The sequence below is a fragment of the Nyctibius grandis genome, chromosome 25 (assembly GCF_013368605.1).
Source record: "Nyctibius grandis isolate bNycGra1 chromosome 25, bNycGra1.pri, whole genome shotgun sequence".
Classification (NCBI taxonomy): domain Eukaryota; kingdom Metazoa; phylum Chordata; class Aves; order Nyctibiiformes; family Nyctibiidae; genus Nyctibius; species Nyctibius grandis.
The window spans coordinates 763,439-787,477 of NC_090682.1; the positions used below are offsets into that span (position 1 = coordinate 763,439).

The window sequence follows — 24,039 nt, forward strand, 5'->3', positions numbered from 1 at the left end:
GCTTATTTTTGAGTACCAGCCAAAAATACCCCCCAAATATATTTTTATTTCTAAAAACACACCCAACAAGCCTTTTTTTTAATTTTTTGCTGCATGCAAAATCTGAATATTCACCTGTCCAGCAGTTAATATGGATTGTGTATATGTCATTCGCTATCCAATGCACACAGGGATTATTTTTAGCCCTCCCAGGGCTAAAAATCCACCCAAAACGATGGATTTTTTTGTTAATTTTCAATAATTGCACCAAAGCAGAAGGCAACCATCGGTCGATCAACCTGGAGGGAAATCGCTGGGAAATATAAAAACCACTGGACAAGACACCGCTGGGTTTTATGCTCGAGCTGGAGGTTTATCATCCATAAAAAAAATAGAAAAAAAAGGAAAAAAAATAATCCTTGGTGTGGGAGCACCTTCGCTGGGGCTGGGCCAGCAGCGTCACTTCTCTGCTTCAGTTTTTTCCCCAGCTGAAGTATTTTATTCACTTTATGCAACAGTAGGATTGGAACTTCCCAATGGATTTTGGACCAATAAAGACGATGCTCCCGTGGGAACTGATACATAAACCACCCCGGCACCGTGACATGGATTTTTCCCAAGTGGGAAACGGTTGGATTTCTTTGAATTAAATTTATTTTCTATTTTTTTTCTATTTTTTTGGAGAGGGGAGAGGTGTATATTGGAGCTGGGTTAAAAAAAAAATGCATGTTGGGATGTGCCTGCCGCCGGCTCGCGGGCAGAGCGCTGCTGAAGGTGCGAAATTAGGGCATTAGGGGAATTTATTTCTCATTATCAGCCCGTGTTGAATCCTTTTTATTAGTGGCTGCGAACGACCTCACTCCTGCAGGAAAATGTCAGGGCCGGTTGAGCCCTTTTATTTGGAGGATTCCCTGGGAAAAAAAGAAAAAAAAGGGTTTTTTTTCCAAAATATTCAGCAAAAAGCAGATTTTTCCACCCCAAAACTCTTCCTTGTGCTGTAGGGGTGATTTTTCCACCTCCATAACACCCACAGTGGGGAAAATCCTCCTTTTTTTTGGTATCTATTTTCCTCCACCAAATTTCACAGCGAGGATGGGATCCAGCTCTGCGTTTTCACGCCACAACCTTTGCCTGCAGACCCCCATGGTGCCCGTTCCCTTCCTCTGCCTGTCGTGGCCACAGGAAGGCTGGAAATGGAGAAAACTGTGTATTTTTTTTTGCATGCCAAAAGGAAAAACTATTCCAACAACAATTCAGCATTTAACTCATGGCGGAAACCCAAATTTTGCCACTCCTCAACATGGGCCTCCGTGCTCTTCCTTAACCCATCCCTGGGAGTTTTGCACCTCCCGCTTCTTTTGGTTTATTTGATTATTTTATTTTATGGGTTTTTTTTATTTTATTTTATTTCATGTCATTTTGTTTTGTTTCGGTTTGGTTTTGTTTTATTTTATATTTATTTTGATTTATTTAATTTTATTTTTATTTATTGATTTGATTGGATTGGATTCTATTTTATTTCATTCTATTTTATTTTAGTTTAGTTTAGTTTATCTTATTTTATTTATCTTATTTTATTTATTTTATTTTATTTTATTATTTTATTTTATTTTATTTTATTTTTATTTTTTTATTTTTTATTTCATTTTATTTTATTTTATCTTATTTATTTTTTTGTTTTAATTTATCTTATTTTATTTTATTATTTTATTTATTTTATTTTATCTTATTTTATTTATTTTATTTTATTTTATTTATTTTATCTTATTTTATTTTATTTATTTTATTTTATTTTACTTTATTTCCATCTGACAAGCAAACCCTCCTCCCCTCAGTGACTTGTCCTCCCTGCCAGCTCTCCAGGACATTCCTGGGGGTCAGCGGCAGCACTGCCCCAATTATTAATATCGAAGAGTGCCGGGTGATGCCCGCAATGGTCTTAATCCCCCCTTGGCACATGCAACCCCTCAAAGCATCTACAAACCACTCGGGGGCTGCAATCCCCACCCCAAACCCCCCATCCTCGGGGGAATTCGGTGCCTTTGCTCTGGGAACGGCAGCGGGGACCTGGGTTCATAAGTCTCAATAATTCAACGCGCCGCCTGGAATTTGCCTTTCATATCCCTCGGCTGAGCCTCGGCGGGGCTGCCCAAATTATGAAATTATTTCCTCCCCCCCCCGCCAGCTCCGTCTCTGCTCCAGCCTCGGTGAATCTTGCATTAAACCGGGATCAGGACAGATTAAACTATAATATGCTGCGGTATTAGCGGCTGCAAATGAAGACTTAGCCGAGGGGTTTAACCCCTTCGCCTGAGTCCGGCTCGGAAAAGCCCAGTGGGAAGTGATTCGTAATCATCTTTTGGGACATCTTTTGGAGATAAAATGGTGGAGTAAATCCCATTGTGCTGGGTGAGACCATCCCTGGAGCAGCATCTGGCATTTCTCCCCTCAAAGTCGCCATAAATTATTAGGAAGAAATTCTTCCCTGTGAGGGTGGTGAGACCCTGGCCCAGGTTGCCCAGAGAAGCTGTGGCTGCCCCCTCCCTGGCAGTGTTCAAGGCCAGGTTGGATGGGGCTGGGAGCAACTGGTCTAGTGGAAGGTGTCCCTGCTCATGGCAGGGGGTTGGAACTAGATGAGCTTTAAGGTCCCTCCCAACCCAAACCATTCTATGATTCTATAAATACTTTAATTTTTTTTATATAGTTCACACAGCTGGAGAAGCTTGCTGAGGGTTGTGCTAGCTCACGCTCTTCATCCCGTTCTTCTCCACGTGCTTTGGTGTTGTGCGTATATTTGCACTTTATATCTCATCGATTTAGCATCATCATTAGAGCAAATGGTGGATTTGCAAGAACTGCAAACCTTTGTTTTCTCCAAGTCATCTTGTGGTAAGAAAGAAGTGGGATTTGACCCAGCTTCGTGGACGGACATGGATGTGCTTGTTAGAGGCACAAAGAGACCTCTTCAGCAAGGGTCATTAGACATTGGAACGAGCTGCCCAGGGAGGTGGTGGAGTCACCATCTCTGGAGGTGTTTAAGAAAAGACTGGACATGGCACTTAGTGCCATGGTCTAGTTGACATGGTGGTGTCAGGGCAATGGTTGGACTCGATGAGCCCAGAGGTCTCTTCCATCCTGATTGATTCTGTGATTCTCTTGGTGGAGGAGCAACCCATAGCAAGGTCGGTCCATAGGATGCTTCGGACATGTAGAAATATCAGCTCATCCCCATCCAGTATCTCCAACCAAGAGGGACATTTTGGGGTAAAATATTACGATTGATGAGCAGGTGCTGGTGTCGATCCCCAAGATGCAAAGCCACCAGGACAGCAGATGGCTCCAAGATAACCACCCCAAAACCAAACCTTTTTGCCAATGGCAAAGCATTTTGGAAATGCCAGCTTTGGTGTGATGATGGAAAGCACCAAGACGTTGGGAGAAGTCATTGCCTGGTGGAGAACATAGTGAATTTTGCAATTTTTAAGCTTCTTTTTGTTGTTGGAAAAGGTCTAGAGGGAGCACTCCAGCATTGGCTTATGCGTGAGGTTTGCACCACCAGGCTCTTGCAAGCTGGGAGGGAATGGATGGATGGTGTGGGGTAAAAATGGACATGGGACCTAAACTGGTGGGTGTTATGGGGGGTCTTCTTTCTCCTCTGCAGGCACCCGCTGTTCCCGCTGCTGACTCTGCTCTTTGAGAAGTGCGAGCAGGCAACGCAGGGCTCCGAGTGCATCACCTCGGCCAGCTTCGACGTCGACATTGAGAACTTTGTCCACCAGCAGGAACAGGAGCACAAACCTTTCTTCAGTGATGACCCTGAGCTGGACAACCTGGTAGAGGCAGCTGGGGCTTGGCAGATGGTTTCTGGGTGGTGGGGAGAGGGTAGGGGATGTGGAAAAAGTTATGGAGATCTACCACCTTGGGCAAGATCTTGGAGCTCCATTTGTAGTGTTGGCCATCTTGGCAATGTTCTCTGTAGACCTTGCAAGACCTTCTCCAGGACCTTCTCTGAGACCTTTTCCATAAGATTGCCTGGGAGAACAAACCCCTGCCCATTTTTTCGCTAGTTTTCCCACACAAATGCCATGGGGTCAACACATTTCCTGGGAACAGCCAAGATCGATGATTGCTTTGTGCCCCAGAACTTGCAGTCTCTGCTCTTTGGTGCAACATGCAACAGCGTCTGCGTTCTTGTCTGGCACCGTCTTGTTTCAAGTGTGATGGCCAGCTCTTGTCCTAGAAACAAGGCAAAATAAGAGCTTTTTCCAAAAAAAGGGTGATGCATATCAATGGTTTGGGATACACTGGGCAGTTTTTGGTGGCTTCCCTGTCATAGTAACCCAAATTTCCTACTGTACCCATTGCTCCTGGAAGGTGCCTCAGAAGACTCTGCTTGGGATGGAGCTTTTCTCTTGCAGGGACCTCAGGAAACATCCCCAAATCCCATTATTTTGTCCCGGAAGCCTCCACATGTCGTCTCCATGGCAAGCAAGTGGGTAGAGAGGTCTATGGCATCATCCTGGTGCACCCTCCCAGCGCTCCGGAAGCAAATTTTAAGGTCAAAAGAGGTGATTTTGCCCACTTCTGATGATGCAAAGAGCAAAACACCTTCCCTGGGGGGTTGACGTGTCCCCTGGAACATGTAGCAGAGGGATTTTCATCCCAGAAAAGAAGCAAAATCAGGCAATTCCCAGGCAGCTTTTTCCAAATATTACAGATATTGAGAAGGTCATTTTGTCCAACAACCTGTCACGAAGGGAAGAAGAACGAGCAACGCTCATCCAAGTGCAAGAACTACCACTTTCCTAAAAAAAAGCAAGAAACACTTTCAAGATGGATTAAAATCTTGCATCTTTTGTGCCCGATTTCAGCTTGTGGAGGAGAGTTTTGTGAGATCCCTACATCAAGAGTAGCTTAGCAGTCTGTGGAAAGCCCTCCAAAAAAATATGGGGCGTGCAAAGCCTTGTTTGAAGATTACTAAGCCCATTTTGTAATGTCTTATAGTAAAGAACAGAAATCGCTCTGGGATGAGTGACCAAAAAAGCAACGTTTTGGATTATTTCAGTTTTGGGACTGAACATGCATTAAATGTTGAGGTGCACCAAAAAAACCTCATTGTATTAATTTAGATAAAAATGGGTGCAATGATTTAGCAAGAGGAGAGAGATGGAACCAGCTGAAGCTAAAAAAAATCTAAAATTTTGAAGGAGAAAAACCTATTCCTACGTATATGAAGGTGAAACATCTCCAGCAAAGGGTCAGTGCAGGAGACGTGTCCACAGTGGCTATTTTCACTGGGTTTTTGGTGGTTTCTTCCGAAAAAGAACCCACAGCAATAATGTTTTTTGGGCCATAAGTGTCCTCTTTGGGAGCAGATCTTTCTACCGAGGCGAAATTTGGCTGTGGAGATACGCATTGATCCCATGGATGGCCTCACAGCACTGGATGTATTTATATTTGTGTGTGTATATATATATGTATTTTTGCCCTATTTTTAGGACATATCTGTATGTATATATTCTAATCCAATACCCAAAACTTCTCCAAAAGCCATCCAAATTGCTAAGTGTGGTTGGCCTCCACCAAGACAGAGGTGACCTTATTGCAGTCTACAACTACCTGAAGGGAGGTTGTTGCAGAGTGGGAGTTGGCCTCTTCTCCCAGACAGCTAGTGATAGGACAAGAGGACACAGCCTCAAGCTTCGCCAGGGGAGGTTCAGGTTGGACATTAGGAAGCATTTCTTCTCAGCAAGGGTCATTAGCCATTGGAAGGGGCTGCCCAGGGAGGTGGTGGAGTCACCATCTCTGGAGGGGTTTAAGAAAAGCCTGGACATGGCACTTAGTGCCATGGTCTAGCTGATATAGTGGTGTCAGGGCAATGGTTGGACTCGATGATCCTGGAGGTCTCTTCCAACCTGATTGATTCTGTGATTCTGTTAATGTGATGCTGAAGAAAGACCATTCCCTTCGGTGCCAATTAGAGGGAATTTTGGATGAAAAAGTCTTGTGGTGCCCAAAACTCAACATTTCCACCTGTTCCTGAGCTGACACTTTTTCCCCTATTTGCATTGTCCTTTTTTTTTTTGGTTATTTTTTGGATTTTATGTTTTTTAATGCCACCCATTCCCCAAAAATTGGCAATGGCAAAGCAGGGATGAAAAGGCCAGCGGCATTAGCTATCATTAGAATAAGAGTCATGTATTCCTCACCGTCGAGATGCACATAATTAGAAATTAGAAAAAGGTCAGATCTCACCATTATCAACTCAATCAGCTGCCGAGTGCCACACAGTCAATTAATTCAGCATCTGTATTTTTTACGACCCCGCGCACGTACGCCGTCGGACTGTAACTCTTTATCCGGACAGATATACGGCGCAGCGGAGCAGGAATATAAAATGAGACCCTAAGCAAATGAGCTGAGATAATTGAGAGATTTATTTTTTATACATATATGTGTCAGGTCTTCTTGCCTTTGCCCTTGAATATTGACTTTCATGGCCATTGAGCCCCGGGAGGGTGTGGAGAGCCGGGGCGCGACGCCTCCACCTTGCGTTTTGCCTACGCCAACTGCAGAGGAGGAATAAGCCAAGAAAAAGCCAAAAAAAAAAAAAGCCAAAAAAAAGAAAAAAAAAGCCAAAAAAAAGAAAAAAAAAAAGATTTTTCCATCCATAACCCATCGTCCCTGTTGTTCGCCAACCAAAAATTCACTTTCTCCATCGTGGAGCCACCACCTGAGTTTGGCGCTGGATTTTTCGGGGTGTTTCCCAACCGTGGCGACTCGCAGTTTGTAAAGATGACCACTAAAATTTGCAAGTTAAAAACACCCTTTGAAATGCAAAGACGCTTTGTTACATAAAACCGGATTTATTGCCCTGGAGTGAATAGCTGAAATTTTATATATTATGCAAGATTTCAAACAGCGGCTGTAAAACTTAAGGTTTCAGCTCGGTGAGAGGAATGTTTTATGTGTAAATTTTTTAATGTTTATGGGGTACATTTTAATGAGGCCCAGACTTTGCACCAGCAACAGCTTATGGTGGAGCTGCAGATCCACATTCTTGTTAAAAGAAGTGGCCTCCGGAGAATAACCAAATACTTTTCGACAGCCGTGGTTTTGGCTTGGACTTTTTTGGGGCACAGGGAGCAATTCCCACAAAGGCAACAGTAATTTTTGTGAATTTTGGCTTCTTGGGATTTCAGAGATAGGATTGATAGGGAGGGAGAAGAATTGTGGAGGTGCAGAGAGATGGGTTTTGGGTGAGAATACTGATTTTTTTGCTTTTTTTTGGTGTGTTGAGAAAGGAAATGCATTTAATTCTACTGTAGGGATTGGTTCCAGGTTAGATTTGGGGTGAGAATATTGATTTTGGGTTTTTTTTTTTTTTCCGATGTGTCGAGGAAAAAAAAGATTTTAACTCTGCCATTGTGTCCTTGTGTAGATGGTGAAGGCGATTCAGGTGCTGCGTATCCACCTCCTGGAGCTGGAGAAAGTCAATGAGTTGTGCAAGGACTTTTGCAACCGCTACATCACCTGCCTCAAAACCAAGATGCACAGCGACAACCTACTCAGGAATGACCTGGGGGGGCCCTACTCCCCCAACCCCTCCTCCATCAGCCTCCACCCCCAGGTAACGCCTTCAAATCACCTGTAATCACCATTGTTGCACGTTGGCCAACGGGTGAGTTGGGCCAATGAGGTTGGGGGATTGCTCTACAGCTCTTGTGGCCTCCTGGAAAGTCATCAAAACCCAACCCCAATTGAGGAAAAGAATTGGCAGGAGGGGCAGAAACACCATGATTTTATCCACCGCTTCCTCTCTCCCTGTTCTTGTCTTTGTTTCAAGGCAGCTGAACAGATTTTTGTGTCTCGGATAACCCTTCTTGGCTTTGCTGCTCCTTTTTTGCCCAGCACATCTTGCAGTTCTCCCCCAGCATGATCAACATTCCCACCTTGACATTTTTTTTTTTTGCATAATTTGGGTTTTAGCTGGGAGAAGGAAGCATTTGGTGCCTCAAGCACAAGGAGATGCCCAAGAATTGCAGAAACGTCAACTGAAATGGCCAAACCAAGCTGCACCTTGTGGCTTTTGGGGCAAAATAAGGGATTTTAACTTAATATTTGGAAAAAAAGTTGCCTGTTGGTTGGGGTTTTCATGTGCATTTGCAGTGCAGGGAATAAATGTTGGCTGGTTGCATTCCAGAAAACTTCCTTGATGCAATATTGTGTGCGCCTTGGGGATTTCTCTCTCTCAGACACTTGATTTTTTTGAGGGGAAAGTGAAATTTGGGGTTGTATAATCCCACACAAAATAACTGCAGTCAACTCAAAATAAGCCAGGGCGTCCCCAGGCAGCTCTTGGGGTTCTCTCCCAAAAGGATGCAGGTGGTGGGGGCTTTTTTAGGGTTTTTCAGGGCATTTTAAGGGTGGTGGAAAGGAAAAAAATGTGATTTTAGCAGCTCAACTCCAAGTGCTGCTAAGTTCGAAGCGGCCCAGCGTGGGGAGGGAAAAGCCCCCCAAAAAGTTTTAGTTCTTATTTGGGCTTCCTGAAAGCACCAAACCACTTAATCATTGATCTAAAAAAAACTCGTCCTCTATTTTCTAATAATCTCTAGAAATGGACTTATTATCCCTTCGATGCTTTATGGTAGCATTCCTTATGATCAAAATTAGCAAGACACTTGCATAAAAGAGAACAATAATTGCTCAACGAGCATCTCGTTTGTAATTTATTAGTTTCTATTATTGTGCATCGCCATGGCAACAGCTCACATCCCGGGCGATGAGAGAGATGTTAGATATGAGCCGACGAAGCTCCCGGTCCCAGCAAATGGAGATGCACGTTTTTTATCAGTAATTTTCATGAAAATAATAAGTGAGGGAGTTAATGAGATGGAAAGCCGTCCTGTGGCTATTGTGATTTTTTTTCACCATCTTTTCCTTTTTTTTTTTAAAGTGTTGATCTAATTAGAATGCATCGGTCAGGAAAAGTAATGAGGATTTAGTGCCTCACAAAGAGGCAGGGATCGTATCAGAAAATTAGCACAAGTCTTTGGAAAATAATCAGGCCCATGGAGATGTACCAAGAGCCTCTGATTCCTGCAAACCCGGAGCTGCCGACATTTCCCTTCCGGGCAAGACTCAGAAGTTGAGAAATTCAAGTGAGGATTTGGAGGCAGTTGCTAAATCCCAGAATCAATCAGGTTGGAAGAGCCCTCTGGGATCATCGAGTCCAACCATTGCCCTGACACCACCATGGCAACTAGACCAGGGCACTAAGTGCCATGTCCAGGCTTTTCTTAAACCCCTCCAGAGATGGTGACTCCACCACCTCCCTGGGCAGCCCCTTCCAATGGCTAATGACCCTTTCTGAGAAGAAATGCTTCCTAATGTCCAACCTGATCCTCCCCTGGCGAAGCTTGAGGCTGTGTCCTCTTGTCCTATCGCTGGTTGCCTGGGAGAAGAGGCCGACTCCCACTCTGCAACAACCTCCCTTCAGGTAGCTGTAGACTGCAATAAATGAGAACGCACCCAGGAAAGACCCAACTGGAGGGGAAACACTGGCTTAACGACGAATGGATTTTCAGCAGGCAATGGGAGCCAAAATATAGATAGACCAGAAGGAGACACCATCTCATCTGGTCATTGGATGAGGATGACATACCAGTAACAATACAACAACAGATTTTTTTCTAATTATCCAGCTAAGCAATGTGAAGTGCCTGAGTGCTTCAACTCATTGCGTATATTTGAGTTTGCATGGATAAGGCTTAAAAAAATATGTGTGGAAATACTCTATATCCATCAGTTGAGTTTGAAGGGCTGGGGATGCTCCAGAGAGCTGAAGAATCAGAGGATCCTTGTTTAAAAAAATGGCAAGTGGGATGATTTATCTAATTATCATCCTATTGATCTCATGCTGACGGCAGGTAGAACAGCTAAGGGGCCACTAATTTAGGAATTTTTAAAAAACAATTATATCATGGAAATGTGATTAATATCAATGAGCAAGGTTCCTCAGAAAATAGGTTTTCTTAGGGTGTGGGAGGGGCATTGATCATTTTATGAGCAGATGCACCAGGTTGGTCATGAAAGCAAAATATTTCCATTTTTTGCAAAGTTTTTTATCACGGGACAGACTTTAAAATTTACTTTAAAAATTATGGATATGCAATAACAAGGACGTCAACCAAAACAGCGTCCCGAGCTGTCAAAATGTCATCACGGGAGAATCGGGGTTGGATTCCCCTGGTGTATCCAAAAAGGTTGGCCCTTGACTTGGTGTTATTTGTGCTTTCTAAGATGAAAAATGCAAGAATTTCTGTCAATGCAAAAATGCCTGGAGGTGATGGAAAGATGAGAGAACACCCAGACAGGTGTTTTGACTGTTGCTGAAATCGTCTCATGTTGCCAAGTCTGGAGACGACTCTTGGTGTTGGCCAACTTTGGGTGAAAAGTTAGGGTTTTTTTTCCTATGTGGTGAGCTTTCCCTGAACCTTTGTTACCTTGTAGACATATTTCTACCCTGTTTTCTCCATTGCTTTCTCTTTTTGTGCTCTGCTTTGTTTTGTGGGGGAGTTTTAGCCTCTTCTTTGGCCTGCAAATCCACCAAGCGATTCCCCTTCTTCCATTTTTCTTGATTGTTTTTCACTAGGCTTCATTCCTCTCCCTTGAGTCCTCCTCAGGCCCTTTTTAACTCCCTCCCTTCATTTCATTAATATTTTTTGAGTTTTTCAGACAAGGATAGGAGAGGGGAGGTGCTTGTTGCATGGTGGGGTGGTAAGCCAATTTAACCCAATGCTTAATCAGTTCAACTTTCCTTCAGCGTCAACATGGTCCTCATTGCTCTCCAGTTCACTTCACTTGCAAGAAAAAACCCACCACAAAGCCGATCATGTTGGGAACCACAGCACTGCCAGGGACATTTAAATTTGATTAAATCTTGCATTTTTCAGCTCTCATTTTGAGTGAGATTTGCAGCGGATTGGCAGTGTGTATACAGGCATTTTCAGGGCAGCATTTCTTCTTGTCTTCCTCCCCATCTTGCTGGTGGTTGGAGGCTGATGGTTGGGTTGGCTCGATGCAGTAATTCTCTGTATAGATCTTAATTTATCCAAGTTTGCCCTGTGGACAAGTCTGGATTTCTCTGTTACTTAAAGCCAACTTTTTTTTCATCTCCATCCATCCACGAAGGAGCCCTGCGAATCTTCTTACATGAGTTTGAATTTGGCCAACTCTTTCTCGGCAAACTCATAGGTTTCTTTTTTTCTCCAGCTAACCCCAATTTTCCCCAGCTTTACTCAAGCACAAATAAATTTCACAAAGTTAGGATGAGAGAGACATTTTTATGCGTGTGTGACACCCAAAATTAAATTGCTGTATCATAAAGCACAAGGGGAAGGACATCAGCCCAAGTAGCGCCGAATTGTAGCACTTTCTCACACCTGGGCACTTGGTCTTTGACACTTGCCTTGTAATACAGGGTGTTTTTTTCTTGCAATATGTGCCAGGTCTTTTTTCTTCGTTAAAAGTGACTTTTAATTGGGAGAAATCGTGTTTGGCCATAGAGCTGCGGAAGGTCAGTGCCGAGATGTTGATCTGCAGAGACACCTAGTGATGCTTTTTTTTTTTTACACTCAACTTTCAAAATTGCTGGAAACATTTCAACTTTCTTGGAGTCCTAAAATATAAAACATTTTCCACTGCAGCAAAATCACAAGCGTAATAAATTTGGCTGGCATTTGCAATCCAAAGCAATTAGTATGCAAAATATATTTTTAAATCTTCTTGGAGATATCTATGTTTATTTTAAGGCAGAGCCTCCACTTCCATTGCATACCCTTGGTTTCACAGTGCTGTTGCAGAAACACCATGAATTTCTTTCATATCTTTTTCTAATAATTACCAATATTCTGCACCTTTTGGGTGCCGCTGAGCTGGTGTTTTGGGACAGTTCTCCTCTACGTCACCAAAAAAAATGCCATTTTTGTCATCATAAAATGCTGTTGAAAATGGCTTTGACCACTCTGTCTGGAAATGGCAGTTTCTTGTTCCCATTTTCCAACATCCCAAATGATTTCTTTCCAATGCACTCCCAAAAATGGTCTTCTGGGTGCCCTTATTTTGGAGGAATTGTGGAAAAAGAAGCGGGAGAGGAAAGCTGGCGCTCCCCAGGCTGGTCCAAATCTCTGGTTGCCCCTGGCCATATCTGACTGCTTTTTGAGGCTCTTCAAGGACCACATTTGGGTTTAGATGAATATTTCCACTGTATTTGTTAGCTGGATGCTTAGCAAAAAGCCAAGTCCAAGTGTGCGCAAAGGCAACTGATTTTTTGCTTTCTATATGTTGAGAAATTCTGATTTTTCAAGTTGAAAACCATTTCCTCCAAAAGGCTGGAGATGACGAAGGGATATTTAAAAAGCTGATAGAAGCATGAATGTAATGGAGAAAAGAAAAAGAAGAAGGACCAAAAATGACATTTTTTTCTCCTAGCAATGGGAAATGCATTGAGATGGACACAAGAGTACCCTACTTCCCCACTGAACGATGCACCCACATCGTCTCTTGAAGTCAAATTAATTGATTTGTGTGTTGAAATTACCATGTCTGTAGTTTCATTGCAAGGAAAAGAGGAGCTACGGCTTTTTCCGACCCACCATGTTTGCGTGGTCACCTTCTCCAGTGTGATTGCATGTTGCTAGTTGAAAGAAATCCTCTTTTTCTTAAGCCAAGAAATAGTTTTCTTGAAGAAACACATCAAAATTAAGGGAAATTGAATAAAAAGATGAAAAAAATCCCCTTTGTTGGCATTTTGTCCAACAGTTGAGAAAAAAATCCTGCCTATGTGGGAGATTGTGGTACATCGCCCTGTATTCCCCCATATCCTCCATCGCCACACCCTTCCCTTCCCAAAATGTTGCATTAAATACTCAAATAAATCATTCCATTTGGGCTTTTTCCAAGGAGCTGCATGCAGGAGCTGCTGCAGAGCTGGGGCTGATGATAAGATTACAGCTTTTGGCTAAAAAAATGCCTATTTTTTGTAAGAAGTTAACTTCAAGCTGCAAGGAATGATATAAAATTGGTTATATTATTATTATTATTATTTGCTTTATTTTACTATTCTTCTGGCAAGGGGAAACCGTGGTGCTTGCCCCAGCTTTAGCAAATGCTGCATCATCTTGAATACTGTGTCCAGTTGTGGGCCCTGCACTTCAAGAAAGATGCTGAGGTGTTGGAGCGAGTCCAGAGGAGGGCGACCAAGCTGGTGAAGGGTCTGGAGGGTCTGACCTACGAGGAACGGCTGAGGGAGCTGGGGTGGTTTAGCCTGGAGGAGGCTCGGAGGTGACCTTATTGCAGTCACCAAGTTGTAGTGGAGTGGGAGTCGGCCTCTTCTCCCGGGCAACTAGCAATAGGACAAGAGGACACAGCCTCAAGCTTCGCCAGGGGAGGTTCAGGTTGGATATTAGGAAGCATTTCTTCTCAGCAAGGGTCATTAGCCATTGGAAGGGGCTGCCCAGGGAGGTGGTGGAGTCACCATCTCTGGAGGTGTTTAAGAAAAGACTGGACATGGCACTTAGTGCCCTGGTCTAGTTGCCATGGTGGTGTCAGGGCAATGGTTGGACTCGATGATCCCAGAGGGCTCTTCCAACCTGGTTGATTCTGTGATTCTGTGAAACTGAAAAATCCCTTTTTCTGCAATGTTGCCTGTTACCTAGAGGGAAAAAAAAAAGGCAACGGGGCGAATTTATTGGAGGAGGAAAAATGTGTTAAAATTCATGGTTTTAATATTTCTTTTCCCCAGGAGATGCTGCAGAGCTCACCCGCGGCGCTGCCGCCCACCTCCAACCCGCCGCCGGGCATTGTCGTGCCGGCGGCCGCGCTACCACCGGGCAACTTGGCCATGAGCGCCAGCAGCGGCTCACCCGCCGTGCCAGGTAGGGACCACAGGGGAGGTTGGTGGGGAGGGGTAGAAATTTGGGGGTTCCCCCCACAAGCCTTTTTTCCATAGGTGGAGCCTTGTACCAGCCCGTGACGATGGTGACATCGCAGGGCCAGGTCCTCGCCCAAGCCATCGCCCCCGGTGCCCTGCAGATCCCCAACGCCCAGGTAAGACCTTCCCACCTCGAAATTCCCTTTTATGCGGTATTTTGCGTTGCTGCAGCAAGCAAAAACCCCAGTTTCTTCATAAATTCAACCCTTGGAGGATCCTAAATTTTTAATTGGCAAGAAACGCTGATTAAATCCATCTGCCGGGCACCTTTGGGGTACCTAACAAATTATGGCAACAACCTAACAAATTATAGCACTGCTTATATTATTGCTGTGTTATATAATATCATAAAATATGAAATATAAAATATGAAAAATGAAATATAAAGTATAAAATATAAATTATCAGTATAGTAGAGTAGAATATAGGATAGGGTAGGATAGGATAAAATAAGATGGGATGGGATGAGATGGGATAGGGGAGGATAAGATCGGATGGGATGGGATGGGATGGGATAGGATATAATAACAGCATTCTCCTGGAGAAACGGTTGCTCACGGCTTGGACAGGCAGACACTTCTCTGGGTAAAAAACTCGTGGGATGGCCGGGCCCAAAGAGTGGTGGGGAATGGAGTTAAATCCAGCTGGTGGCCGGTCACCAGTGGTGTTCCACAGGGCTCAGTATTGGGGGCCAGTTCTGTCCAGTATAATTATCAATGATCTGGACAAGGGGATCGAGTGCACCCTCAGTCAGTTCGCAGATGACACCAGGTTGGGTGGGAGTGTTGATGTGCTGGAGGGCAGGAGGCTCTGCAGAGGGATCTGGACAGTCTGGATAGATGGGGCAAAGCGAGCTACATGAAGTTCAACAAGGGCAAGTGTCGGGTCCTGCACTTGGGGGACAACAGCCCCACGCACTGCTACAGGCTGGGGGAAGAGTGGCTGGGAAGTGCCTGGTGGGAAAGGGCCTGGGGGTGTTGGTTGATGGGCGGCTGAATGTGAGCCATCAGTGTGCCCAGGTGGCCAAGAAGGCCACCAGCATCCTGGCTTGCATCAGCACTAGTGTGGCCAGCAGGACTAGGGCAGGGACCGTCCCCCTGTACTCAGCACTGGTGAGGCCGCACCTTGAATCCTGGGGTCAGTTTTGGGCCCCTCACTACAAGAAAGACCTTGAGGTGCTGGAGCGAGTCCAGAGAAGGGCAACGGAGCTGGTGAAGGGTCTGGAGCACAAGTGTGATGAGCAGCAGCTGAGGGACCAGGGGGTGTTTAGCCTGGAGAAAAGGAGGCTGAGGGGAGACCTTCTCGCCCTCTACAACTGCCTGAAAGGAGGGTGTAGCGAGGGGGGGTCGGTCTCTTTTCCCAGGTAACAAGTGACAGGACGAGAGGGAACGGCCTCAAGCTGTGCCAGGGGAGGTTTAGATTGGAGATCAGGGACAATTTCTTCCCCGAAAGGGCTGTCAAGCACTGGCACAGGCTGCCCAGGGCAGTGGTGGAGTCCCCATCCCTGGAGGGATTTAAAAGCCGTGTAGATGTGGTGCTGAGGGACATGGGTTAGTGGTGGCCTTGGCAGTGCTGGGTTAGCGGTTGGACTTGATGATCTTAAAGGGCCTTTCAACCAAAACGGTTGCCCGTGATCTCTTCCAAACCCCCATTCCCCAGGAATTTGGGAAAAAAAACATAGATTTCTGCTACAGTTTCCCAGGGGCAGATGACCAAAAATCCCTGCCCCATGCAAATTTTTTTTCTGAAATGCCCCAATTTAATTGCAGGAGTTTCTTAAGAAAAAAAAAAAATCAATAAATGTCATTTTGGAAATGGGTGGCATCTCCTTTATTGCTAAAGTTTATTATTATTAAAATTATTAAAAATCATTAAAGGTTTCTTTCTTTAATATCTCACCCTCACGGGCTTAAATCCTGCAGCAAAACCCTTCGTGGTGGGAAAAACACGCACGCAGGGAATATCGGGGCAGGGAGAGAGCCCCGGACAAGCACCTCCAGATGCTCTTCCTGCGCTGTCAGCATGAATTATTCAGCTGGAGCTCAGGGGAATCGAAGGGACCTGCTGGCCTGATGTTTAATTCATCCAGGAGAAGTGTTTTGATGAAGAGCTGGGGGAAGAAAAAAAAAAAAAAAATCCCTTTTTAACTCAAGCGCCGAGATTTCAGTTCGGTTCCCGCAACCTCATTAAAACTTCTCTTGCAGCAAAATGTTTATTTTTTATTTTTTGCAGGGAATAAAAAGCAAATTTTCACTCAATGGGCACGTTTCTCCTTGTGGTGGGAAGCAGCTGGGTGAGGAACGTGGGTTTGCAAGGGCTTAATGAGTGGCAGGGTTTAGAAAGTCAAAAAAATGGAGATATTAAATAGAGATCTTGGGTGAAAATGGGGTTTTAATGCAAATTTTTTGGGGAAAAAATGGGTTTTGGATGGTCTTTATGAGTTCCTGATTTTTGCCCTCACCCCACTCCCATTTTGGGTTGGTTTTGCTCATTTTTCGGTTTGGTTTTTCACATTTTTTTGGGTTGTCTGTCATCATTTTCAGCCAATTCTCTCCCCCAGCAGGTGAACCTGGATCTCACCTCCCTCCTCGATGGTGAGGACAAGAAGTCCAAGAACAAGCGAGGCGTCTTGCCCAAACACGCCACCAACATCATGCGCTCATGGCTCTTCCAGCATCTCATGGTGAGCACTGCAGCTGCCAAAAAGCTCTGCAAGCTGCAAAAAAAAAAGGCAAAAAAGCCCCAAAATTAACAAATCGAGGCGATGGTTTGTCTAAATTTGTATTCAGAGGCACAAAGTGTCTTTGGTTTGATTTTGGGGATGACCTTTTACACCGCAGGTGGCAAAAATACTCCCTTAATGGATGAAGAAGCAAACAAAACCAGAGGGGGACGTCCACAAATTATTGTGGATGGGTTTTTTTCCAGTTAACAGCTCCAAAATACCATTTTCCAGCAAGCTGGGGTGTGAAAGCTGCCCCACACGTATGGTTGTGGCACATCAGCCATCAGTTGAAATGCAGAATTGCAAAATCACCCCCGTTTTCAGCATTAAAGATGTAGGTAGATGGAGAAAGCTCAGAGGATGCAACCGGGATATTTTCATGCAAGGAGATTGCTCGCCCACCAGCAGGGCTGGAAGAAGGGCAAAAAGCTAAAAAAAAACCCATTTTTCCTTAATAATTTGGCCAGGAAAACACTTGGAAGCTGGTTGCAAAGAGTTGCATGAGGGTCTCCAGGAAGATGGGAGATCCCCAAGGTAGCAATAAGATGGAAAATAACAGCTCCAAGGAGTGAATTGGGGTAAAACATGACCCAGGATATGGAGCAGCAGCTGATTGGCAACTTTCCAGCTTTTTTTTTTAATGGGAAATTTTGGATTTATTTCATTGAGGACAAGAGCGTCTCTGTGTTGGGCCACCATCCCAAGCTGTGTCACAGAATTACACAGAATCACAGAATCAACCAGGTTGGAAGAGCCCTCTGGGATCATCGAGTCCAACCGTTGCCCTGACATCACCATGTCAACTAGACCATGGCACTAAGTGCCATGTCCAGTCTTTTCTTAAACCCTTCCAGAGATGGTGACACCACCACCTCCCTGGGCAAATGAATCTCCCATGCTTTTGGAGGGCTGGACTGCAGATTTGCAAGCTGAAAAAGGATTCAGAAGACTAGAAGAACAATTTTCTACCAGGTGTTAGGAGAACCCCATGGTTTGAAATTTCCAAAACTGGATTGAAAAACTAAAAGAAATTGTTCTACTGGATGGTTGGACCTTTGATCTCAGCCTGGTCCTCATGGTCAGAAGATGCTTGGGGTTCCTCATGAGATTTCTCCATCTGACATCATAAATAATGTGTTTTTTTACCTAATAGCATTGATGCTCATTGTTTTATTAGGTTTGGGAGTTTTGTAGCACCAGAAGGAAGAAGGAATCCTGGAAATAATATGCGAAAAATGGAGATACTTTTGCCAAAAAAAAGCCATTTTTAACCGCTTTGGCATCCCCGAGGCCACAGTGGGATGGGGGTCTCCTGCATGCCATGACTTCATGTGGTTTTGTCAAGGAAATCACACTATTTTGGAGGCAAACAGCTGGAAAACAAGTCATGTGAATCAACACTGGTGCTGGCTTGGGGTTCTGAAAAATGACACATGGCGCTGGTTTGATGATAATTTCATTTTGGGAGTTGGAAAGGAGGATTTTAGCACAGTGGGAGGGAGTTGTTGAAGCTTTGAGCCTCCTATTGAAGATGTTTCAGTGTTTTATTGATGCACCTGACAAGGAGTGTTGTGGGTGATGGTGGGTTTTGAAGCCCAAATCCCACCTTTACCAACAACCATTATTAAAAAATTGCTAATTCTAAAAAAAAAGTGATATTTTCCTTCAAGGAAAAGCCTTGGTTGGAAAACCTTAAGGACACCGGGGACACCATGATGCTCTCGGATGCCACCCTTAAGCCTTGTGTCTTGCAAATGCAAGAAGCCACCAAATTTGGGGTGGGAAAATGAAAAAAATCTTGGGGGGGGTTAATTTTTTTTCACTCAGGGCTGCTGTTTTGCACACAGAGATGTCATTTTGCTGCCCCATCTCTCTGTTTTTTCTAGCACCCCTATCCCACAGAGGACGAGAAGAGGCAAATTGCTGCCCAAACCAACCTGACCCTCTTGCAAGTCAACAACTGGTGAGTGCATCGGTGGTCCATGCCATCGTCTTGCTGGCTTTATAGAGATTTTTTTCACGCTATTTTGGTGCTATATAATGCTTTTTTAGGGGTAATCTGGGCGCTTAGGGATGACTTCTGGGAGACGGGCTGGTTGTGTTTAATTGACAGCATTCGTTCGTGATGTCTCAGTGCCCTCTCCTGGCAAACCCAAGATGTAGCAGCCTCCAACTCAGAGCTGGAAAAATTAATGCAATGATGTAATAAAACAGGGTAAACCCCCAGCTTTTTGGACCATGCAGCCACTTTCAAAAGTATTTTATATTGCAACTCATTAAATTCTTATAATTATCTGTTGTTTTAACTCAAAATTTACGTAATGACTCTTATTTAGTGGAATGGTCTCTCTTTTCCCTGGCAAGGTTCATAAATGCCCGGCGGCGCATCCTGCAGCCAATGCTTGACGCCAGCAACCCAGACCCAGCCCCTAAAGCCAAGAAAATCAAATCTCAACACCGACCAACCCAGCGGTTCTGGCCCAACTCCATTGCCACTGGGGTCCTGCAGCAGCAGGGTGGCAATTCGGGGACAAATCCTGACGGTAAGGACAAACCCTGATGGCCCATGCCCTTCCTGTATGGGGTGGCCACGCATTAAGTTATGGCCCGATGTTGGTAATTAAGGATTTCTAGAGACCTTTATCCCCCTCTTTGGGGAAAAATATGTTGAAGAGGTGGCCCATGCAAGAAGGTCCTTCCAGCTGGCCATCACAAGGGAGCTGGCCATTTCCTCAGCATAGGAACAGCCCTCAAGGATCACCCACTACGGGGCATCACTTGGATATGCTGGAGAGGGGGTAAAGGGGGAGATGGGGAGAGGAGAAAAAAAAATGAAAAAAAGATGAGAAGACCAATGAGACAAGATGGGAAAAGAGAAGATGAAGAGAGAACAGATGATGAAAATGAAGAGTAGAGAAGATGAGAAGACAGATGAGACAAGAGATGAAGACAAACATGATGAAAATGAAGAGTAGAGAAGATGAGAAGACAGATGAGACAAGAGAAGATGAAGACAAACAGATGATGAAAATGAAGAGAAGATGAAGATGAGAAGATAAATGGACAAGATGAGACAAGAGAAGATGAAGAGAAGACAAACATGATGAAGAGAATAGAGAAGATGAATATGAGATGACAGATGAGAGAAGATGAAGAGAGAACAGATGATGAAAATGAAGAATAGAGAAGATGAAGGTGGAGAAAGCAGAGCTGAGCATGGACCAGAGAAGATGAGAAGAGAGAAGATGAAGGGAAGGTGGAAATTAAGAGAAGATGAAGATCTGCCCAACCAATCTGGGCATGTACTTGCTCAAAAATGAAGGTTTCTTGTTATTTAATGAAGATATATTAGCTAAAAAAATTAAGGGTTGGACCTTGGGGAGTGGCTGGGGCAGGTGGAACACCCTACAAGGTGCTCTGTCTAGGTACAGTTTGGGTTATTCTTGGTTTATGCACTTTTTTTATCCTTTTTATATTAGCTGGGGAGTCCTTAATTAATATATATGTTCAAGGAAACTGACCAGACGTGGGTACCTCTAGGTTTGCTTTACTGACAACTCAGAGTTGGGCCACCACCTCAGTGAGTGGCAACTGACAGCAAAAACTCTATACCTCATATACTTTTCATCACGTATTACGTAAGATACGAAGTCTTCAGTACTTTTCCACGAATCCTCAGTTCCTGAATCTTCTCGTTTGCCAAAAGTCCATCACAATCCCCTGTCCCAGCTGATTCTTGTCGTTCTGTTCTAATCCCTCTTTCTGGCCTTAAAGTCTTCAGGGTCATCTCATAGAATCATAGAATGGTTTGGGTTGGAAGGGACCTTAAAGACCATCTAGCTCCAACCCCCCTGCCACGGGCAGGGACACCTTCCACCAGACCAGGTTGCTCCAAGCCCCATCCAACCTGGCCTTGAACACTGCCAGGGAGGGGGCAGCCACAGCTTCTCTGGGCAACCTGGGCCAGGGTCTCACCACCCTCACAGTCAAGAATTTCTTCCCAATATCTCATCTAAATCTACTCTCTCCATCACTTATCTCCTCGTCCATCTTCTTCTGTACACAGATGTTTTTACCCTACAATTTTAAGAAGGCTTCAGGATGTTCTGTTAACTGTAGACCACAACGTAGGCCTAAGATGAGTGATTTTCTACCTCTATAGTCTCATGCTCTTTTGATAAATGCTTATTTTCCAGATAATTAATTATCTTTTCTTATATCTAAACTTCTAAGAAATTACTGATTAACTTGACTGGGTTTTAAGCCAGCCCTGGAGGGGGCTGTACAAGGGCCCAATGAGCAGCAGTACGGTTGTGATGTGGTGCTCAGGATTTCTGAGCCCCTGTGGCTATTGTTTCCTTAAATCTATTCAGTATTCTTATAACCTATTTCATTTTTGTTAATTTTTATTCTTTGATCTAAACATAAAGCAAAGCAAATAATTTATTTTCTCCTACAATATATTTTGTTTAATTCCAGGCTCACTCAGCATGGACAACCTGCAACCCCTCTCGTCAGCCACGGCCACCATGGCCATGCAGCAGGCCATGCTGGCTGCCCACGACGACTCCCTTGACGGCACTGAGGAAGAGGAGGAGGATGAGGAGGACGAGGATGAGATGGAGGAGGAGGAGGAAGAGGAGGAAGAGCTGGAGGAAGAGCCTGGTGGTCTCCCAGCAGCGCCCAGCGCCGACCTTGGCTTGGACCACAGTGACTCGCTGGAATAGCTCCTTCTGTGCCCTCCCCAAATCAGTGACAGCACCAGAAACAAAATTTCCCCCCAAAATGCCAAAAAAGGGGGCAAGAACAAAAACAAAATTGGTGAAAAAAAAAAGCAAATTGGAGGCACTGGCGGATGCCCCGGCTGCCCACGGGAGCGCGGGGACCACCACGTTGGTGCGTGGAAGTGAAGGACACATGTTTACAAGGCACATATTGTGGCCAGATTAATTTTTTTTTCAGGTTTTATTCTTATTTTTCCCTGTTTCCCTTCATTTTTGGTAAGAAAAAGCATTTTTTTGGGGAAGCCGTTTTCCCCACATGGATGATCGGATGCTGTTGGGTGACAGCAGGTTTTCACCGTGGGCCACCGTGTCCAACACTTGGATTTCTTGGTGAAAAAAAAACTAACCCACAAACCAACCCCAGGACTGATGCTTTTTGGGTTTTTCCCCCAAAAAGATGATTCACAGGCATAAATATTGGGGAAAAATGAAAATCAGCGAGTGCAAATTCTGCTTCAGGTCGGATCCGAGGAGGGTTTGGCGCTCTTGACCCATCGGATTGCCCAGACCTCTCTGTTTTGGCCTCGATGCTGTGGCCGTTTGGTGACTCCGGACACAGCTTTCTGGAAAAGGGAGGAAATTCCCCCAAATCCTTTTAATTTATGTGCTAAAATCCCGTCGAATCCAGAAAAAAAAAACCCACCCCATCTTCGTCCTTAAGGGCTGAGACTGGACGCAGAGTTGGGGCAAAGGCTGCCAGGAGCGAGACTTTCCCAGGGTGTTTTAGCACCGAGTCAGGAAAAAAAAAACAGGATAAAAAACGGGCTTTAAAAAAAAAATGTAGATTTTCACCCAAAATTGAATGGTGATCCCTAAGTTTCACCCGGGTGGAAGGAAATTCAATATTGTTGGTGGAAAGATGGTTTCTCCCTGATATTGTCCATCGCATAAGAAAATGGTGGAGTTTTACCCCAAATGAGCCATGGGGGAGGGCAGCTTTGCAAAAAAACCAATGTATTTTGGTGGTTTTTTTTTTAAAATGCTAAAAAAAGGGCAAATTTCATCTTAAAATGTCGTGCAGGGGGAGACACAACAGCAAACCCGGGTGATGCGGGCCAAAAATAAAGGAATTTTCTTCTGCAGGTTCCTACAGGTTTCTGTAAGAAGGATATTTTCATTTTTTTGGTGGCTTTTTGCCCGTTTTGTCCTTTTTTTTTTTGGCTTTTGAAGAGTTGAGGGTAAAAATAAAAAAAAAAGCAGCTGGGGGAATTAAAAATGAGTGATGCAATGGGCAGAAAAGCCTATTTTTTGATACTGATCTGGCGTGAATGTAATCTGTAATTTCATAAAGGATTCATTGTAATTTAGTATTAATTCATGGCCATTTATTATAAAGTTCTACGAGATGAGGTTTTGTAGCTATATTTTATTGGCAGCTTCTTCCTGCGAACGGAGAAATCCCAAAATGGGTGAACAGCCCCCCCTAAATGGTGAATAACCGCCCAAAATGGGCAAACCCCTGCCCTAAAACAGGCAAATCAGCCCCAAAAATGGGTGAATTGACCCAAATCTGAGCGATGGGGCACAAAGAGGATTTGTACTTCCAAAAGTGATGTTCCCCCCTCCAAAATAATGATGACCCCCCCGCAAAAATTAGGGCAAAAGTGATTTTAACCCAAAATGAATGATGCTCCCCCCAAATGATACACCCCAAAATGAGTGATCCTCCCCCAAAATGTGATGCTTCCTCCCAAATGAGTGATGCTCCCCCAGAATGTTATACACCCCCCCTAAAATGAGTGATGCTCACCCCAAAATTACTTATATTCTCAAAAAATGAGTGATGCCCCCCAAAAAAGAACTATTTTACCCAAGTGGGGCAATTCCTCCCCCCAAATGAGTGACTTTCTCCCCAAAATGAGTGATTCAACCCCCAAATGAGCGATGCTCACCCCAAAATTACTTATATTCTCCAAAAATGAGTGATGCTCCCCAAAAAGGGATGATGTTACCCAACAATTCCCCCAATAAGTGATTCTCCCCCAAAATGATTTCTTCTCCCCCAAAATGTGTAATGCACACCCCCAAATGAGTGATGCTCCCCCAGAACGTTACACACCCCCCTAAAATGAGCGATACCCACCCCAAAATGACTTATATTCTCCAAAAATGAGTGATTCTCCCCACAAAGTAGTTATAATATCTGAAATTGAGTGATTATCCCCCAAAAATGAGTGATTCTCCCCCAAAATGAGTTTTTTCCCCAAAAAAATCAGTGATTCTGCCCCAAAATGTGATGCTCACCCCAAAATGAGTGATGATCACCCCAAAATTACCTATATTCTCCAAAAATGAGTGATGCCCCCCCAAAAAGAACTATGTTACCCAAGTGGGGCAATTCCTCCCCCCAAATGAGTGACTTTCTCCCCAAAATGAGTGATTCAACCCCCAAATGAGTGATGCTCACCCCTAAAATGAGTTATATTCTCCAAAAATGAGTGATGCCCCCCAAAAAGGAATTATGTTACCCAACAATTTCCCCCACAATGACTGATTCTCCCCTCAAAATGAGGGATTTTCCCACAAAAATGAGTGATTCTCCCCCAAAATGAGTGATA

The 24,039-nt window shown here is 44.3% G+C and overlaps 1 protein-coding gene across 8 annotated transcripts in view; it reads left to right on the forward strand.

The window, feature by feature from the left end:
- Nucleotides 1-22,830, forward strand: part of PKNOX2 (PBX/knotted 1 homeobox 2) — a 104,198-nt gene extending 81,368 nt beyond the window's left edge. For 7 of the 8 annotated variants that reach the window (XM_068418184.1, XM_068418185.1, XM_068418189.1 and 4 more), the window contains 8 exons: nucleotides 3,641-3,812; nucleotides 7,421-7,609; nucleotides 13,784-13,916; nucleotides 13,991-14,088; nucleotides 16,533-16,655; nucleotides 18,584-18,660; nucleotides 19,062-19,240; nucleotides 21,177-22,830. In XM_068418184.1, the coding sequence (XP_068274285.1) occupies nucleotides 3,641-3,812; nucleotides 7,421-7,609; nucleotides 13,784-13,916; nucleotides 13,991-14,088; nucleotides 16,533-16,655; nucleotides 18,584-18,660; nucleotides 19,062-19,240; nucleotides 21,177-21,424 (1,219 nt within the window). In that variant the 3' untranslated portion in view covers nucleotides 21,425-22,830. The remainder of the gene's footprint in view (nucleotides 1-3,640; nucleotides 3,813-7,420; nucleotides 7,610-13,783; nucleotides 13,917-13,990; nucleotides 14,089-16,532; nucleotides 16,656-18,583; nucleotides 18,661-19,061; nucleotides 19,241-21,176) is intronic. The other variant, XM_068418191.1, reaches the window with a different exon arrangement.
- The last annotated feature ends 1,209 nt before the right edge of the window (nucleotides 22,831-24,039 follow it).